The sequence below is a fragment of the Aythya marila genome (assembly GCF_965140915.1).
Source record: "Aythya marila genome assembly, chromosome: 1".
Lineage (NCBI taxonomy): Eukaryota > Metazoa > Chordata > Aves > Anseriformes > Anatidae > Aythya > Aythya marila.
Genome location: NC_139042.1, coordinates 152,340,764 through 152,360,528, shown reverse-complemented (window position 1 = coordinate 152,360,528; position 19,765 = coordinate 152,340,764). Strand labels below are relative to the sequence as shown.

At 51.7% G+C, this 19,765-nt stretch overlaps 1 protein-coding gene across 1 annotated transcript in view; it reads left to right on the top strand.

The window, feature by feature from the left end:
• Positions 1-17,108, top strand: part of CACNG2 (calcium voltage-gated channel auxiliary subunit gamma 2) — a gene marked incomplete at both ends in the record, with an annotated part of 47,380 nt that extends 30,272 nt beyond the window's left edge. Inside the window, 3 exons of the mRNA XM_082784508.1 lie at positions 12,731-12,814; positions 16,113-16,253; positions 16,573-17,108. Of these exons, the coding sequence (XP_082640634.1) occupies positions 12,731-12,814; positions 16,113-16,253; positions 16,573-17,108 (761 nt within the window). The remainder of the gene's footprint in view (positions 1-12,730; positions 12,815-16,112; positions 16,254-16,572) is intronic.
• Between the last annotated feature and the right edge of the window lie 2,657 nt (positions 17,109-19,765).

The window sequence follows — 19,765 nt, the reverse complement described above, 5'->3', positions numbered from 1 at the left end:
TGGTGCTCTTCCTTTTTCCTTTTATTTCCCAGGTGTTTCAGGAAAAGAGGCTGTTGTTCAGGGACTGTTGTGTAATTTCAGATCATTCTATCCCAGCTGTTAAGCTGGGCAGAAGATGGGTGATGGGGCTTCTCCTGAGAGGGAGCCATAGGAACGGGAAGGTTTCTTGCTCATGCTAGCAGTTCTGTCCTGCAGGGACCACCCTTGGTGAGATATGATCCAGAGAAGCAGCAGAGAGAGTGGCATTGATCTCATTGGGACCCTGCAGAGTGTGGGAAATGGAAAAGTCTGAGGATAGAGGCAAACCCACTGCCTTCCTCTCTGTAGAAAGTCTCTGTGCCCGACACCTACGGGCAAAGACTGGAGATGCCTACCCCTGCAGCTCAACGGGTAGTATAGGGTAGGCTTAATACTCACACTAAAACATCCAGCGTGCAGCAGCAGCATCTTTTCCCTACCTGCTGTTCCACTTGTGTCACTCTCTCTGCTTGAATCCCTGCCTTGACTCCCAGTCTCCTTCTACATCAAAGTTCAGCTCCTCATTTCATCTCCAAGGCCTCACGTGGCTCTGCTGGGGCTCGTCCCCCCTTTCCTCTCCCACCCTACCCTGCGCTAGCTCAGCACTTCTCCCCTCCCCAGCCCCATCCATCTCCCTAAAGCATCAGCTCTGCTCCTTTTCTTTGGCGGCCCCCTCTCCCCTTTTCACCGCCCAGCCTTGTCCACCTCCCTCCCGCCTGCCCTCAGGGCTCATTCACTGCTGCTAGTCTTCCTGTGCTAATGACTTCCACTTCGCCTACGCCCTTGGCAAGCATTGCCCCTTCTGACTATTAACTTTGTTTACTACACTGCATCTTCAGAATGTGGAATGATTCAGAGATACCCGGCTAAAGCCAGGAGCAAACAAGATGTGAGCATGCAGTAGCTCAGCCTGTGACCTTTCTCAGCTGCTTCCTTCCCTCCTTCTAGCCTGCAAGTCTCAGACCTAATCATGTTCCCGATGCTTTCCCACTGACCTTACTAGAAGCAGGATCCAGGCTTTGTGGATGAAGCCCAGTGGCCTGACTCTGAAAGCTGCCGAGAGCATCCTTGGAAGAGCCAAGCATCCGTGCTTGCTGGTGCCCCAAAGGCTGGGGTATTCATATAGCGAAATCCAGGGGGCAAGATCCTGCCTTTTTAGCTGCCAGTAAAATGCCATGTACACTTGATGGCATGTGGAAATACATAATAATGCCTCACGCTACGAACAGACAGCATTAGCAGGGAAAGGCTTTCCCCTCCCACTCACCCTTTGTCTATCTGCTTCTTTCCCGTTGTCGAAATTTAGCATCCCATCCTCCACTGAGAGACTCGGCTTTGCTCTGATGCTTGGAAGGCATCCAGTCCCAGCTCGCACGCTTGCTCTGCCAGTCTCCACAGGTATTCTGTACACAGGGCTTCCAGCTAGTCAAGAAATGCTCTCTCTTCTCCCCCCCGCCAGGGAAGCTCCAAGCTCCGGGGTTGTTACAGGATCCCGGTGGCGAGGCAAAGCCATGCGTCCTCGCTCTGATATATTAATCGCTTCTGCTCCACAGCACAGCCTCGACTGCACTGCAGGAGGAGAGGAGCCCTTTGGTAGGGATGGAGGCCAGCCCTTTAGAGGCATTAGCACAGTGCTCATGCTGTCTGGTTGCAGGGGAAGCGAGAGGAAAACCAGCACGGTTTGAGTCCTAGCTTGGCCAAACCTTGCTCCAATGTCCCCTAAAAGTGACTCCAGGAAAAATGCTTTGGACCAGAGACTGGTGCATAGAGGAACAAGGCAGACTGGGTTTCACATTTGGGTTTGAAACAACTCACGTGCCAGTTTGGCAAAACCAAGGCCTTGGGAGGCTGGGCTAACCGAGAGGCCTGGAGAACCAGGTCTTGGTGCAGAGCGTACCTCAGAGTTGGTTTTGGGGGAACGGGCTGAGGGGCTGAGGAACAGCAGCTGTGGGTAGGGCTAAGTGGACAAGAGGCCACAGCTGGCCCTGCAGGCCTCACAGGCAAGCTGCAAACACGTGCCAGGAATGGGGGGAAAGGTGCACGGCGGCTGACGTGAAGACAGGTTGATTCAGAGACTGGGCCTGCAGAACACAGAGACCTCTCTTTGTGTCCCACACCACTTTGAAATTATAAAGCTTCCTGTTCTACACTGGGGTGGGACAAAAAAAAAAAAAAAATTAATACTTTTTAGACTAAAATCATGGGTTCAATGCACTGAAATTGTCAGTCGACCAGCAGTTCGTGTATTCATCTCATTCATCTGGGATCGAGTCAAAGCCTCTGTACCCCTCAGAGAAATTTTCATTGAAAAACCCTGACCAGCTGATAGAGGGAAAGGCTTTCTGCAGTGGCTGTAGCATAGGGAAAAAAAAAAAAAAAAAAAAAAAAAAAAAAAAGGATTTACTCATGGAAAGGCAAACACAAAGTGAAGCTGAAATGCTGCAGTTCTTTGATCTTGGCACACGTCCTGACAGGCAGCTCCAGCGCGATGATAAGATCACGAGGGGAAGATCTAACGTGCAGCACAGCATTTTAAGGCTCCACTGCTTCACAGGCTGCTGGAAGCGTAGCAGTCAATTAGAAACTGGGGAGGGGGCTGGAAATTCCTACCGGCGTTTCCAGTGGAGAACTGAGAATTTTTTCATGGAAAAGTGGGCAGACCTGGAAGGGATTTCAGCAGCCTTCAGGAGCCAAGTTCTTGTTTTACAGACTCCATGGACAGTTTCAGCTCTGAGACCCACCTTACCCAACGTGTGGGGCAGGCAGGGAGGCGCAGTTTGGTGCAGGAAGCTTTGCTGGGCACGCCTCCAGGGGCTGCGATCCCAGCCACACAAGGTGGCTTGGACATGATTCAAACCCCTGAAACGGCCCTTCAGGTTTCTAACTGAGTGTAACCGGACCAGATCACGTTAGAAATAATATTCTCCAGTCTAGTACTGCAAGTAAATTTTATCCCGTTATGAATAGCCTCCTCCCCAGGACGCAAGAGCAATGTTACATGTAGTGAAGCTGAAAACGCTTCAGAGATTAGCCCTAGCACATAGCTCACACCTCCAGACTCTTCTGTAATGAATTAGCGTGCTCAATGGATGAAAAAATATTGGTGCAGCAGCACGGTTTGCAGTCAAGCTTCAAAGGGGTTCTGGTGGCTGAGCAGCGCTACCTGCTCCAGCTGTGCCGCAGGGGCTTTCACGCTCATCCTTCGCAGCCTCCCCTCTGCCTGCTCCTGTCCAAATCATCCACCCCTCGCCGACCTCTGCTCACCTTTCTTGCAGGCACCATCCCTAAATCTGGCACGCTTCTCCTCTCCGCCGATTTCGTTTTAAAAGCAAACATAAACTTAACAGGATACACACACGCACGCAACCGTAAATGTCTCACAGTCCTGTGCTGCAATAAACCTCCCTCTTCCAAGCACCCTGCTGGCACTGTTTGCTTGTTAAATAAGCCCAGTGCTGTGCTTAAGCCTAACTTTTGTTACAAGTGCTTCAGGAGAGGGCCAAGGCACTTTGTTTCCTTGTAAAGCACAGGGGTACCTGCAACTCAGGAGAAATAACATGAATAAAATTATTAACGTTCTATCAGCAGCCTCCAAAGGCTAACACTGCTCGCAAGGCTTGGCATTTGTTTTTGCTGGGCTGCATGAGGAAGGGACCTGAAATTAAATCTGTGCAATAGCTGCTCCAACAGCCGGTGTTCGACATGGGCTGGGAGCAGAGCAGTGAGCCGGAGCGGCAGCTGCTCCTCTGGAGGTGTTGGGAGCCGCGGTGCAGCTGGGCAGCACGCTCTGGTTGGATTCACGTGGGCCAGATACCTCGTTTGGCCCCGTGGGGTGTAATCTGTGTTTACCAACGTGTTTTGAGCTGGGGAAGGGGCTGCACAGGGGGCTGTCCCCAGCAAGGGGACATTGCCAGGGCAGGGAGCTCCCCTTCCAACCACTGGGGACACCAATAGCTTTGTCCCCAGCGGCTGGCAAGAACAGGCTCCCTGTGCATCGCATCTGCCGCATCCTTCCCCCCATTTCTTTATTGCTTTAGGGGCATTTGCTGCCTGAAGGGACAGCAAAGCCCCCAGGGCACTTTATCTGGCTGCAGCGAGGGATGAGCAATGCTCCCCGGCTGGGCAAAGCCTGGGCAAGCTCAGCGAGCGCGTAATGGCCGCGGCGCTCGTCTGTGGCGGCCCCGCGCCAGGGGAGCTTCCTCAGCCTTGCGTGAAGGGCTTTGGGTTCCCCCAGTGTCAGCCGTGCTGGCGGATACCCAGCACTGCTCTTGCTCTGCTTCTTTGCCTAAAATCATCTCCACGCTTGTCTTCTGGGCTGGAAGAGATATAACAGGTTTTCCAACCCTGGTGAAGCCACTCAGACCAATTCTTGCAGTGCAGCCAGTCCGCCAGTTCTCACCCTGAGGTCATTAAAGAAACCAATTGCTAAATAAGAGGGATGAGGTCTCACCCTTCCCCTGTGTGTCCGAGCCTCGGAGGGAAAGGGGCAGGAGACAGGCAGGATGGAGCAAAAGCTATTACTGCCATTGCCTTGCTCCATTCTCTGGATTATTTCCCTAGGGTACTCGGGTATTTTTATTATTAATAACTAATTTTTATACAGCACTTTTCATTCTGAAGGACCCTAAAGCACACCACATACTTCACAAGTTAATTGCCAGCTGTGAGCCTAATTCCTTGCTTGGTTGTGACCATAGCAGCTGAAGGTGCCGCTCAGGGTCTCACTGGGTTTGCACCAGTTTAACCGAGGACAGCCGCTCCCTATAGAACCAGCAGGATATGTCAGAGACAAATGCAGCGTGAGGTTGGAGGTGAAAGATCTGAATTGCCTTTTTTCCTCCTTGATAATTTGAAAATGACTAAGGAAAAGGCTTTCAGAAAGCCTTCTGACCACAGCACTGCGATTGCAAGCGTCCACGCCTGTGCGCCATGACTTCCAATCGCCCCTAGGGCTATGGTCTCACCTCCCACCAAGATATCAGCCACCAGGGTAAGCCTGGCCCTGTCCTCTGATGTACTCTCAGAGATCAACGCCATTGTTTTGGGGAGAAAAAATAAATGCAACCCAACCAGAGGAGGGGAATTATAAATCTTCCACCACAAGGATATCCTCTGCGTGCTTCTGGGGAGGACGCAGCCCAGCTGAGCTCTGGGTCTTCAAGCTCATGGCTGGGGCTCTTCAGCCCCTACATCCCCATCAGCTGGGACAGTGTTTACATGCTCTTGTTTCTGAGAGTTTGATGTTGCAACCCTGTATGCAAAACCTGTCCTAGTTACAATATTGCTGCCGTGACAGGAAAAGGAAAAAGAAAAAAGAAAAAAAAAGAAAGAAAGAAAGAAAAAAAAAAAAAGGAAAAAAAAAAAAAAAAGGAAGCAACAGCTCTTAAATTCTCCCTTCATCCCATCCACCCTTTTCCCCCCAGGCTTCCATTAGTATCTCCCTTCCCCTGACATCTGGATGTGCCGCCGCAGCTTGGGATTGCCTGTGGTAGCGGTGGAGCAGCTCCTCTCCTCCCACACCTTATGCACATCATTTCTCTCTCACTGCAGATAATTGCATCACCCTTCCTGTCACTCGGCTCGCAGTTGTAGTGTCACATTTGACTCGTTTTCCACACACACACAAATGTTCTTGCTACAAATTGCCAGTTTGGTGGTTTGTTGGTTGTGTTTTTTTTTTATCCATCCGGAATATCTTGATTTCTTTCACTTGCCCTTTCTGTTTCATCAGGACTTCTCTCCATGCCCTGATCATCTCCTGCCTTCACTCTTCCACCCTCCCTCCAGCAGCTCCAGCTCTCCGGCTGTGCTCCAGGGTGGCTAAACCCCAACATCACACTGCAACACCTGAGCACAACTATTTACAAACCCTTTTCTCAGTCCTTTTTCTGGCTCCCAGCTCATTCACGGACCACTTCTGCCTCTTCTTGCAAGGCAGAGGTAATAGCTTTTACTGGCTCAGCTGCCGTGCCTTGAAAACTCTGCGACAGGGCTTGTACGCATGGAAGTTCACATGGTTTTGTGCACCAGGCACCCTCACAGCTGCAGAAATAGTTCCTAACCTCTCTGCTGAGGAATCAGAGGCATCGTCAGTGCTTTACACATCCATCAGACCACACGGGAAAATATCAGTGAGGAAAACACAAACGCTTTCATTGATGTGTATATATGAAATCACAAGGTGCATTTGCTATGTATGTAGAAATAAGACTATTTTCAGTTGCAGAAACCCATCACAGCTGGGAAATGTAAGAAATACAACATTAGGAGGAGAAAACAGCCGTAGCTTTAGATAAGCCTACTACATTTTTGTGTTTAGTACTGTTTTCAGAAGAAATTCGGCTCAGGTTTGATTCTGGGAGCATCTAGAAAATAGAGTCAATAGCTTACCAGGGGAGATGTTTGTACTGGATGTATGCAAAAAAAAAAAAAAAAAAAAATGGATTTTTTGAATGACTTTTCTTATTGCCGTGTTGAGGTTTTTAATTTGTAACTTGGACAGATGTCTAGCAGTGCCTGAAAACCAGCCACCCGCAATGCTTCAGCTTGCAAAGCTCCAGCGTGCTGGATTTGTCTTTGCACCAAAACGCCTTCCAGAGCCTGTGCACAGCGTCCCCAGCCAACCCCCCTCTCTGCCTGCAACAAAGCTCGGGAAATTCCAAGCAACGCCGCCGCAGATATTTTTGAAAGTTACAACCCTGTAACAAGAGGGTGTTTATAAGCGTAAATCTTCGGATAATCTTAATAACTGCTTTTGCTACTGCTGCACTTCGTGGCAGAGCGTTGAGCCAGCCGGGGGGCAGCGGAGGACGGAGCTGCAGGGTGGGGAGGCAGGGAGAAGGCTGCTGCCCCAGGAGGAGGCTTCGAGGCCGGGACTCCACTCACCCTCTCCTCCCCAGTGTTGATTTCTCCCACTTTTCTGTCCCTTGCCCAGCGACATCCACATTTTTCTTTCTATTAACCGCCTCCCGACCGAAGTCATCTCGCCGGAATTGGTGCTGTCAGGCCGTTCGCTGCTGTAGCTTTGGTCACGGTTAATGCGCTGCGATATAGCCCTTCCTTCGGGCTCATCGAGGCACTGTAAGGCAGTGTTTGTACCATTTTTGCTGCAGTAAAACCCCGTTATTATCTGATCCTTAGCAACAGCTGTAATAAACATGATTATTAATAATACGTCGAGGAGAGCTGGTATAATGGTTTTCCCTTGTAGGCAGGGGGGATATTCTTTCATAACTATAAGATCAATTTCTATTTTGCATCAGTCCTTTTACAGTCTTCTTCACCACAATATCTGAATGATTTCCAGTGGCACATTAAGTGATGGGGCTTGATATCAGTCACATGTGGTTTGTTCTTTTATCCTCTCCCCAGGGAGAGAATTATGTATGCAACATACTGGTTATGTTGCTAGGGTTTTGTTTGCGTTCTTTTTATTATTTTTTTTTTTATTTTTAACATATGCACTGCTGCATGTTTATGTTGGAGGAGGCCACATCAAAGCAGGCACGTTGCAGCTGTATGGGAAGGTGGCAAGATTTTGGATGGCCCTTTGTCCTCGTGGGATCTCTGCTGTTTCTCCAGACGCAACCCCTGCAGACCCCACTGGCTGCCCCACTGAGCTTCACCTCGTGGTAGAAAGCTCCTCTGTCCCTAAAGAATAGAGCTGTGGGTTCTGTGGACTTAAAGCTTCCCACCTGAATCAAAAGGCATTGCCACTGGCACAGCATCGCCTGCAGCTGTGCAGGGCTAGAGCTCCTAGAGCAGCACCTCCTCAAGCCCCCATCCCTCAAAATGACCATCCCTCATGTATAACCCTGCAACCTGTAACCAAGGCCTTTAAATCCATACTGAGACATGTGAAGAGATGGCCTCATTTTCGTAAGATGCCATCCTAGGGCAATAGAGAGCACTTTGGGGTAACTGGCTTTTTTTTAGGGTGCCTCAGCACAGGCAGGTGAAAGCAGATGCCCATGAGCACTCTCTCTGCTCCCTGCCACTGCACTCTTCACCAGCTCCAAATCTTCCCAAATAATGAGCACTTTTGTGTGCTTCCTCCTTGGACGGGTGGAGCTGAGTCAAAATGCCTTTAAAGGGCGTTTCCTGTGCTTCTCTTGGCACACCATGAAACCTCACTCCTTCCTCTTGAAACTATTATCATCAACCAGAGAGTCAGCATCACTAGCAGCATTTCTGGATGGTGACGGCAAACCTCCACTCCTGGTTTGGAAAACCTTCGCCAGGATGTGTCAGGCATGCCAATGCTTTGCCATACAGCTCTGGAGTTTGTGCTCTCAGCCCAGAGGCTGGCTCTGAGCTTCACCACCTGGCACCAAAGGGGCTCAGCTCAGAAATGGGGACCTGGAGCAGAAAGAAATGTTTTTGCTTTTTGACTGTCCACCTGCCCTTCATGGGTCGTTTCATGCCATTTGTTTCACAGGTAAATAGCAAGTGTCAGTTTAATCTTCAGTGAAGTTTACTTCTAAGGCAGGAATCACAAGCATGCATCTGGGAGGTCTTTCACATGGGCACAGCCTCAGCACTTATTGGAGAGGTCACATCAAGGAGGAGCACGTTACATTTGAACTGGAAGGTGGGGAGAATTATCTGGCCCAGATGACTCCAGTGTCTGATCACCTTCATGATTTTAATACAAATATCCTCAGGCTGCTTCCCCGAGGCAGGGAAATACCATTATTCCCAGTGCCGGTGACAGAAGAGGGGGGTTAAGTGACTTGCTAAAACGATACAGGAAGCATGTGGCAGCAAGAGGTGCCGAATCCTTGGCTAACACCGCGCCGTCGCTCCGAGCTTTTAGAGACAACAGCTATATCCAGCCACTTTATTTATTTCTTCACAAGCCACCATGCCAAAACCTCTGCTAAATTAGAGAGGGAGGCTAGAGGAAAGCTTTCAGCGGATTGCTTTTTCCCATAAATGGAAATATCACAAATCATTCTGGGAAAACAGGTCTTTCTGTTCTCTCCCCTCTTTGTCTGCTTCTCTCCTTTTGGACGTCTCTTCCTCTCCCTCTGGCTCCCAGTTTTCAGATGTACGGTCCTGACCATTTAAAAGCGCTCCCTGCCCTGCAGGAAGGGAGCAGCTTTGTGCTCTTTGGAACTTACTATTTGCCAGTGGATTGCACTCTGCAGGCAGGCAAGACTTCTGAAACAGCCAGGGCTGCACAAAGCGGCACAAAAATAAACCGTGCCATCAGCAGCACCGAGCCAGGCTCTCATCGGGGGTAGCTCGGTCCGGCTCGCGCTGCAGCAGAGCTGGCAGCTGCCAGCTGCCCTGGATAGACAGCGTGTACCCAAACGGTGGCCTGGCCGCATCAGAGGAGGTCTCTGAGGCTAAAAACTCAGTCGAAGCTGATGTCTGTGCGCCTCAGACATTCGGTCGCTCTTGGCAGCATGGCAGGTCACAGCCCAACGTGCTGTCTCTGCTCCTAAGCTTCCCAAAGCTCGGGCAGGTGACAAGCAAACGCTGGGGATCTCACTGAAGGACTCACGATAACACCCAGGGGATTTGGGGGATGCTCAGGTATCTTGCTGTCGTGTCAGAAGGCTGAGCGCTAGGATTAGGGGTATTTTCCATGGACCTGGGCATCCTCAGCTTTTCATTCCCGAGACAAGTCAGAGCTTGGTTGCTTAACATATCCCAAATCAGGCTGCCCCAAGGAGCCCCAAAGTGGTGTGTCAAGTAGGATTTCCAAATAATGATGTGCTCCTGCTCAGGAGCTGCAGCGTGGCACGGGGCTCTTCCCTCCCTGTCTCTGTGAATGAATGGGAGAAGAGCCTTGTGTCAGACCTCCAAAACACCTCTGAGCAGCCTTACCCCCATCCCCGTGCATGGCTGAGGCATTTCCACTGGCACAGGTGCTGGGGAGGCTGTCCCACCATCCCAGCAGGCCACGGATGTCCATGAGAGAACTGCTGAGCCACCTTGGTGCCAGAAGTGACTTCTCCATGCTGAGCAGTTTCCTGAGCTGCCCTAGAATCACAGAATTATGGAATATCCACAAAGATCATCGAGTCCAACTCCTGGGTCCCCAAAGCATCCTGAGCACTCGTTCAGCCTCTAATACCCATGTGGCCACCCTGTGCCCTCTGGAGCACGTCCCCACAGCATGTCATGCCGAGCAGCGCTGTTTCCCCATCTCACAAGGTGGGCCTCCAAGGCAGAGATAAGAAATGGCTTTAGCAGCACGCCTGTGGCAGAGCAGAAAATGAATCTTGTTCTCTCCTATTCCCAGTGACCACATTAATGACCTAAATTCTGCATCCTTTCTCCATCCATTGCCCATATGAGCTAGGAGGCATTGGAGGAGAGACTGTGGTAGCACGGACAAACTGCTGTCATCCAGAGCCACGGCGCTCTGTGCTGGTGTCACACACAAAGCAGCAGCTAAGGTGGGACCAGTGCTGCCTACCCTGCCTTCAGCATACCAGCAGGACTGAACCAGGAGGTGGATGAGTCCAGAACAGCACATGAAGATGAAGAGCAGCTCCTCAATACCACAGCATGTTAAACACACTGGGGTTGGACACCCCAATGACCAAGCACCCTGCTGAGCCACTTCTGCAACACCCACGGGACATCCAGCACCAGAAGCAAGCTTTCAAGGAGCCTGCATGTCACCTCTAAGCACCTGAGCCTCCAGCTAGCTGTGCCACGCAAGCCCACAAAACAAAACACAGCAAGGGAAAGGATCCCTTCATACAATTATCTGCCCTCCTCACTGGTACTGTGTGGGCAAGTAGCAGGTGGGAGTGTGGCGGGGAAATTTGCTTGGCTGTGAAGCTTTCCTTCCAGGAGAGCCATGGCTGAGAAGCAGACACTTGGATGAAGTAACTGTGCTGGGGAAGGGTGATTAATAACCTCCTTTCACAGCCCACAGGTTCATTGTGGGAACAACACTTCAGAGGTCTACGGAGAGGCTTTGCTCCTACTTTCTTTTCCTGTTACTTACCTCTTACACACACTCCTCTCTGCTGTGTCTAGCCTCTTCACGGAAGCTCTTTGAACTAGCAGTTAAAGGCGATGGGTATCTCAGAAGTACCAGGCACAAGCCAACAGGACGCAGAAGAGCTGAGCTTGGCGGTTGACCCAGCAGATCTACAGCTATCTGCTCAGTGCAGCCTCCCAGAGCATCCTAAACTTTCCTTCAGCAAAGCCTGGCCTGGAGAAAAATGCAGGGAGAACTCTTTGTGCTTGGTCCCTCTTGCAGATAGACCCAAATACCTGAGAGATCAAGGAGTGATCTCTTTATCAGGTAGTATAGTGTTAGGACAAGAGGCAATGGCTTTAAAATAAAAGAGTGAGTTTACAGTAGATTTTAGGAAGAAATTCTTTACTGTGAGGGTGGGAGGCACTAGAACAGGTTGCCCAGAGAAGCTGTTGCTGCCCCATCCCTGGAGGTCTTCAAGGCCAGGCTGGATGGGGCCTTGGCAACCTGGTCTGGTGGGAGGTGTCCCTGCCCATGGCTGGGTGATCTTTAAGGCCCCTTCTAACCCAAATCATCTGTCCCCAGTTAGGGGACCCATGGGACCACCATGCCCAGCCATGCACCACATGTGGGAACTGCATCCCTCCTTTCCAAACAGCCGCCCCTGTCCCACCAAGAACAACTTGATACCTCAAGACACTAGTCAACCAGTGGCTGGTCAACCAGTGGTCGTGATGCTGATGATGCTCGAGGATTACCACTCTGGAGCAGTAATGCTGATTTCAAGAGGAGAGTGACAAGAATGGTGAAAATAAGAAACTGGTAGAAATCCCAGATGATGAAGGACCAGGCAGATCTCTCTGGCCTCCTGGTGGGAGGGCTTTGCTGGTCATGGAGTATGTGAAAGATGGTTCCCACAGAAGCAGAGAGGCTCGGAGAAGACCCTGTATGGAAATGAGACTGGTCAATCTTCAGGTGACCAGCCCAGCTTCTCATCTAAAGCAGAAGATTTGACTCCTGCAGTGCATGGGGTGCTTGGCTACAGAGCTGCACCCACACACTCGTGCCAAGCTTCTTGCAGGCTTAATCTGTGAGAGAACACAAGAGGAGGCCTGGTAAAGGTACACAAAACAAGCAGTCATATGGGGAAAGTAGATTAGGAGCTTTTGTTCTTCTCATACAACACTGGAACAATGGAATATATCCCGCCAGTGAAATGACTAGGTAGAGCAAATTCACAGCTGAGAAAAACAAACACTTCTCTGCACAAACACAATCAGCCCGCTGTACGCAGCACTGCTGGAATCCACCGAGGCCACGCCAGGTGAAATTCAAATGGAGAGTGGGCTTTCCTACGGCTACACAAATACCCGAAGTTGTACCAGTGGATGCTAACAGAAGGGATATTAACCCGCGTGCTTCGCCGCTTAACCCAGCCTGCAACCCCTGGTCCACCCCCTGCAGAGGTGGGCAGCGAACTCCTGTCTATCCGTGGCCAAGATCTTCAGTGCTGCCTGCCACAAAGCAAGGGATGCTGCTCTGGGTGTACACGAGTTTGCATCTGTCTTGTGTGCATAAGAGGGAGATGTATGTATGAGCATGCGAGGAGAGCATCTGGTGGTCCGTACATGAGCGCGGGTGCTGCCTGGGAGAAAGGAAGGGAGGGTGTAAAGCGCGATGCAGAGGGCAGTTGTTCCTCCATGGAGGTTTCTGGTGTTCTCATTTGTTCTTTTTTTCTTTCTTTCTTTTTTCTCTCTTGTTCCCTAGGGAATTTTAAAGGTCTGTGTAAGCAAATCGATCACTTCCCTGAGGATGCAGATTATGAAGCCGATACAGCAGAATATTTCCTCCGTAAGTCCAGAGGCATTTTTCCTTGCAACTGCTCGTAGGTGCTAGTGTTGGGTGCCTTTTGCTCTCTGAAGGCAATGCAGTATAACTCTGGGCCCTGAGGGGCTTGGGGGGGCTGAGGGAGCGATGTCTGTGAGGGGTGGGCAGGGTCCCTCCATGCCCCTGAGCCTCTGCATCTCCCCTGGCTGTCTCCCCTTTCACCTGCCTGGGACCTGCTGTTTCTAACTCGTTGTGACAACCAGTGGCATATTCTCATTAATGGCAACCAATTATGAAAGAAATCTGGAGTCTTTTAACCCAAATCCATCAGAGAGCTGCAGAGTACAGCCTGACACATGACAACAACGCTCTCTGAAGCCCTCTCCAAGGCACAGGCCGCCTGGGGACACGGGGTGGGTGCAGGTCATGGTTGCAGCTGGTTCTGCACCCACAGCTTGGGCACGGGACCACCAGCGCTCCCCTCCACATCTCTGCTTTGAACGCCCAAATGCGTGCACCCACCTAACGCAGAGCAAGGTTATAGTCCCTCCAGTTGCATCAGATTTAAGAAATTCCCTGAGCTGTGTCCGAGGAGCACCCATTTCTCTCTTGTGCCACCTCTCCCCAGACACCAGTGGCCTGTGGAGTGGACCCATGGCAAGCTGCCATTTCCTCCTGCCCTGCGAGCAGGAGCTTGCTCTTCCTTTAACTCAGCTGTGTCCCCACTATCCATTTCCTCTCCCTGCAAGCACAATGTCCTCTGACAACACGAGAAGAGATCTTCTCCCTTCAGGAACCCGAGACAAGAGCTTTTGACCCCCCAAGGTGAAGCACCAGCGGCCTCCAAAGGCCTCTCAGAACTGCTCCTTGTCTGCCAGGTGTGCTGGGAGCCAGCTGCGGTGGCCCAGCCCTGCGGCAGAGATGAGAGAGATAATTTAGGCTCTGGAAAGCTCATTTGTATGTAAAAAGAGGAGGCTCTTATGCTGCTTCCTCTTGGTTTCTCAAACACTCCTTCGCCCACTGTTATTGTAAATAACCCGGGGAGATTGCCTTTCCGCAGCCTTGGTCTCTTCATGGCTGCGTGGCCCCTGCATGGCGGAGCAGGAGGCTCGGCTGTGATCCGTTTTGGCACAGCAGCTGTGCAGGCTGCCTCCAAGGACAAATCTGCTCTTGCACAGTCGTTTGGGAGCGAGGAGGCTGCAAGCATCCACTGAGCTACAGCAGGGATAGCTGGGGGAAGGGGGCGAACATCCCAAGAGCTGTGGATCCGTTCCCTCAGAGGGAAGAAGGTCTGAAGGCAAAAACTGTCAGGACCTGCCAGTGGCCCCAAGGCAGAACCCTTTTAATGTGAGAAGTGGGTTCAAAGTGGGATTTGGCTGGTCCGTTAAGGACTTCTCGGGTCACTCCTGAGGGGAGTTGGGCTTCTGCTGCCTTAGCCCTGGCTGGAGAGGGACCTCACCGAACAGCCTCTTCTCAGGACTTCTGCCAAATTGGGGTCCCCAGCTGCTCTGCACAGGCAACACCTGGAGGTATGAGCAAAAGCAGCTAGAAAGATATTTATTATTATCAAACTAGGTGATTCCTTTGCTTGGAGGACCAGCATGACTGTGGGAGAGGGCCCGTGGCCAATCTAGAAAGGCTTAGACTTTATGCCTGCCAGCCATCTGCAGAAGGTGTCTTATGTTTCTAGAAATGAAACACCAGTCAGGGAGTAAGCAGCAGCATCCCTGTGCTTCTTTGCTGGAAGGAATCTGACTTAGAAAACAATCAAATGCTATGAGGGAGTATCCAAACACCATCATAAATCCTCTTCTCTTTAGCCCCAAGGATCCCAGAAGACCGGATGAGATCCTGCCCCTCTCTTGCTTGCATGGTCTTCCAGAGGGGCAGGAGGCAGGGGCTGCCCTCACCCTTCACACGCTGCCTGCAGCTCCCCATGTCAGCCAGCAACTTGAGTTCTCCCAGCAGATGGGAATTTCAGAATTCAGACCCAATTAAAACCGATGAGGTCAGGGTGGGGTTGTGAGCATCCCTCTAGAAACCCTCCGAACAGAGGATGTCTGCTTGATATTTGCTCACCGCCATTTAGCTTCGCCTTGTCGAATCCTGCCTTGCCTTCCAGAAGCTATTAAGAAGGTTATTATCACTCGCCTGTTCCCTGAAACACAGCCAGGCAGAACTGGAAAGCAAGCAAGAGAGGTTTTCTCCCTGTCTTTTCCATTCCCTATGTGCAGGCAGGGGGCTAGGGCCCCCCACAAAAAAAAAAAGCCTATTTTGTCTGCCTGGTGGGATCCCAACACCAGCAGGGTCTTTGAAGCACAATCTCTCCTTGGTTCGTAAAAAGTCACATCTTTGCTTCGGTAAGGTTCATTCTTGTAGGCAAGGAGGGATTGGCTTTCATCCCTCTTCCAAATCTTTGCTCCACAAGCAGAATTGCACCAGCGTGCCTGATACCTTTCTTTACCAAGCAAGGCTTCATTTCACGCTTCACAGCTTATTTTCTCTTGGGAAGGGAGGAAGGAAAACCTTCCTCATAAAAAATAAGAATATCAGCAACACAAACCGATGCAGAGTGCCCAAATACATGTGAGTCCCCCCCAAAGCTCTGGGGTACATCGTGCATGCCTGTGCAGGCATCTGCGTGCATCTGTGCCATTGCCCTCTGCTGGCTGAGCTCTTCTGTATCGACCGATGGCATGCGTGTGTGTGGGAGCTGGCACACACGCACCCATCCCTGTCCTCTGGAAGGAGCCCAGTTGTTTAATTACCAGGATAAAGCCCTGTGTGCCGGCACGCAGCGCTTGGAGTTTTGCTCCTCAGCCTCACTGCAGTCGCAGAGCGGAGAGCAGCACCAGGAGCTGCTTCCCAGCCCTGAAAAAGTCTCCTCCCCTGAGAGGATGGTGCCTTTCGGGGATGTTTCGAGACTGAGTGGTGCTGTAGGATGCAGTGGGGCTGATGCTCTTTGACACACAGGCTTGTGCAGCATCAGTGCCAGGGCTCTCCTCCACCCACGGTCCCACCAAAAGCTGGGGAGAAGGCGGGAGGCAGGCGGCGAGGGGAGGCCCCCAGCTCCACCAGCCTCCGTCTCCTTGCTCCAGCCACAACTTCAGCGAGAGCTGCTTGCAGCTGCTCTCTTCCTGTGGCACACTTTCTCCATCCCCCTTTTTACTCCCTCCTGAATTAGTCCCTTCATTCTCCCCGCACCTACCAAACACACTCGCGCCCTCCGGTCCCCCTTCGCCCCATGCTGCCTCCGCACCCCCGTTTCCTCTCTCTGACACGTGCACTGTTATCTCTGTCCCTCTCCCTCTCTCCTCCACAGGGGCTGTTAGAGCCTCTAGTATTTTTCCGATCCTGAGTGTGATTCTGCTTTTCATGGGTGGACTCTGCATTGCAGCCAGCGAGTTCTACAAAACCCGACACAACATCATCCTTAGTGCCGGCATCTTCTTCGTGTCTGCAGGTAACGGGACACACGTGGGACGGGCTTTGGGGCACGGGTGGGCTGTGTTTCCCAGCCCCGATGAGCCTTCCCAGGGGTGAAGATAACCCTATGAGGAAACCTCTCCATCCCGCTGCATGGAGACCACGGTGGGGAGAGGGTGTCCCTGTGTCCGGTGGCTTTTTGGGACCGGCATGGGAGAGTGGTGCAGGGATGCGGGAACAGCCTGAGGAAAGCTGTGGTGAAGTCCACGGGTGGGGGTAGAGTCTGGGGACCCCCATCACCCCCTCCCCGGGTCATTCTTGCCACGTTGTCCTCCTGACGGCCGCCTCTCTCTCAGGTCTGAGTAATATAATTGGCATCATCGTATACATATCAGCCAACGCTGGAGACCCCTCGAAGAGCGACTCCAAGAAGAACAGCTACTCCTACGGCTGGTCCTTCTACTTCGGGGCCCTGTCCTTCATTATAGCCGAGATGGTGGGAGTGCTGGCCGTCCACATGTTCATAGACCGGCACAAACAGCTGCGCGCCAACGCTCGCGCCACGGACTACCTCCAGTCCTCCGCCATCACCCGCATCCCCAGCTACCGGTACCGCTACCAGAGACGCAGCCGCTCCAGCTCCCGCTCCACCGAGCCTTCACACTCCAGGGATGCCTCTCCCGTCGGGATCAAAGGGTTCAACACCCTCCCATCAACAGAGATCTCGATGTACACCCTGAGCAGGGACCCGTTGAAGGCCACCACCACCCCCACCGCTACCTACAACTCCGACAGGGATAACAGCTTCCTCCAGGTTCACAACTGTATCCAGAAGGAGAACAAGGACTCTATCCACACCAACACAGCCAACCGCCGGACCACCCCGGTATGAAGCCGTCGCCAGGAGCTGGAAGCGGGGCAGGAGGAGGCAGGAGGACGGGGGGTGGGATGGGGGGCGAGGGCGGGGGGCGAGGGCAGGGGGCGGCGGAGGGGGGGAGGAGGAGGAGGAGGAGGAGGAGGAGGAGGCGGCGCGAGCGCCCCTGGGGTGGGGCCCTTCCAATCGCAAAAAAAATATATATATATAAAAGTTAAAAAAAAAAAAAAAACACAAAAAAAAAACAGAAAACACAAAAAAAAACCACACGCGGAAACAAAAATAAAAAATAAAAAGAACGGCCGATGAGCAAACAGATAAGCAGACAAACAAGCACGCGAACAAAACAAAAAGCAAACAAAGAAACAAGCGAGCAAACAAACAAAAGAAAATAAAAAGGAAACGCGAGGAAAGGAACAACAGTGAAAAAAAAATCTTTAAAAAAAAAAGAAAAAGAAAAAAGAAAAAAAAGAAAAACTTTAAAACTGAGAGAGATTTAAAAAATAGAAATAAATTTAAAAGAAAATGCATGATTTCCCATGTACCATTATTTTAACATTTAATAAAAACAGATTTAAAAAAAAAATATAAAAGGGAACCAAGAAATAGCAAATGACAATATACCAAGTGGGAGGAGGAGGAGGCAGCTCTTTGGATTTTGGGGGAGGGGGGGGGGTCATTAATTTTATGGTTTGTTTCCCACTTACTTTATCCCAATGCAGGCTCCTGGGGGAGCAGAGGGGGGCTGGACTGGCAGTGACTCCCCTGTCCTGGGGCTCCTAAGGGTTGCAGGGGACCCTGGGGTGCCGGGGGGAACAACCACAGCCCGTTCAGCCCCCCCAGGACCCTGGGGAGCCGCTTGTCCCTTGCGGGTCCCCAGGGATAAGGGTGGCTGCTGTCCCCAGGGAGCACAGGAGCTGCCACCGAGTCACCGCCCGCAGTGTCCCCGGGGGTCCCGGGGGCTCTCCCGGCCCTGGGGACCCTGGGGTCAGCAGTGACAGTGCAAAAAGCAGAGACACGCAACGACAAATGAAAAAAAAAAGAAAAGAAAAGGAAAAAAAAAAAAAAAAAAAGGACAAAAAAAGGTTTCTTAAAAAAAAAAAAAAAGTGGCAATTTTTTTAATAAAACAGCAACTATAAATAAATGTAAATATAATAAGTGGATTTACTTGCAAGAGAAACAGATAGTATTTTTGGTTTTCTTTTCATTTTTATTTTCTCCAGCTTTAAACTGTGAACAAACGAAGCGGGCGGCGGGGGTGGGCGTGGGGGGCCACGGGGTTGGGGGGCCAGGAGGGGGTGCGGGGCTCCCACCGCTCACTGTGCTGCTGCAGGGGGGCACCAGAGCCCATCCCCGAGGGCTGCTGTGGGGCGGGGGGCACTCACACACCCCCCTCTGCGAATGCTCGGAGGCTCCCCGGGCCCAAAATGTGGTCAGCTCACCTCCAAGTGTCCCTGGACACCCACCTCTCCCGTAGGGGGGGTCCCTTTCGCCGTGGCCATTTGGGCCCCCGCCATCCCGCAGGGATTCAGATGAATTAAAAGGGAATTGGTACACCCCAAAAAGGGGTATGGGGGGAGGGAACTGTGGGGAGGGGACCCCTGGGGGCTGCTCTCCACCCCCCCAAAGCAGCACGGTGTGCAGGATGGGTGTGCCGAGCCCTGGGGCAGCTCAGACCCACTTTTTCAACTTTTTGGTTTTTAGCTTTTTTCTTTTTTCCTTTTTTTTTTTTTTTAATTTTTTCCTTTTTTTTCTGTTCCCGTCCCTGCTGCTCCAGTTTCAGGAGCCTGGCAGGCTCCTGCTTTGGCTCCCAGTGGGGTTTCTGCTTAAAAACATCTTGACCCCCCCCCCCATCGCCCCCAAATACTTCGGCTTCAGGCCCCGAGGCGGGCTGGCAGGGCGAGGGGAGCAGGTGGGTGGCCAGACCCCTGCTGAAACCCCCTCCTCTTAAAAATAAATAAAGGGGTACAAAATTCAAATGACCCCCCCCCTGGTATATGGGGATGAGTGAAGCTCGGTGTCCCAGACATTGGCGTTGGGGGGTGGGGGGGATGTTTGGGGTTAAACCCAAAGCCCCCCTGGAGCTGGGGAGCATTCACAGGGGGAGGCAGGGGCCGAGCGCAGGAGCCCCCCTTGCGAGGGATGGGAAGGGACGAGGGCTGGCGGGGAAGCCTTTTTCCGAGGGTATTGCTCATGTCCAGCTCAAAGCAGTACAAGAAAACCGACCTCCATTTTCTTTCTTTTCATGGTTTTTTTTCAGACTGTTAAAAAAGAAAAAAAAATTTTAAAAAGAGAAAATGACAAAAAAAAAAAGAATCCTGGTACATGAAATAAAGATTTTTTTTTTTATATATATATATAACTTGGTCCTCGTTTAAGTGGATTTCTTGGGGGCGGAGGGGGGCGGATTTAAAGAGGAAAACATCCCGATGTGCTGGACGAGCACCTGGAAAACCAGCAAGAGGAGCAAGGACGCAGCGAGAGGAGCAGGTAAACCCCAGCCATGCCTTCGTCTGGCCTCGAAAAGAGGCCAGGAGGCCGGGCTCGTTGCAGGCCTTCCCTGTCTCCTCGCCAGATCTCCAGGCGAGCCCCTGGTCCCCCCAAGGGCATCACGCTGCTCCCTCCGCCCTCCGCCCCATTTCGGCTCCCCCCTGGGGACCCTTCCCACACAAAA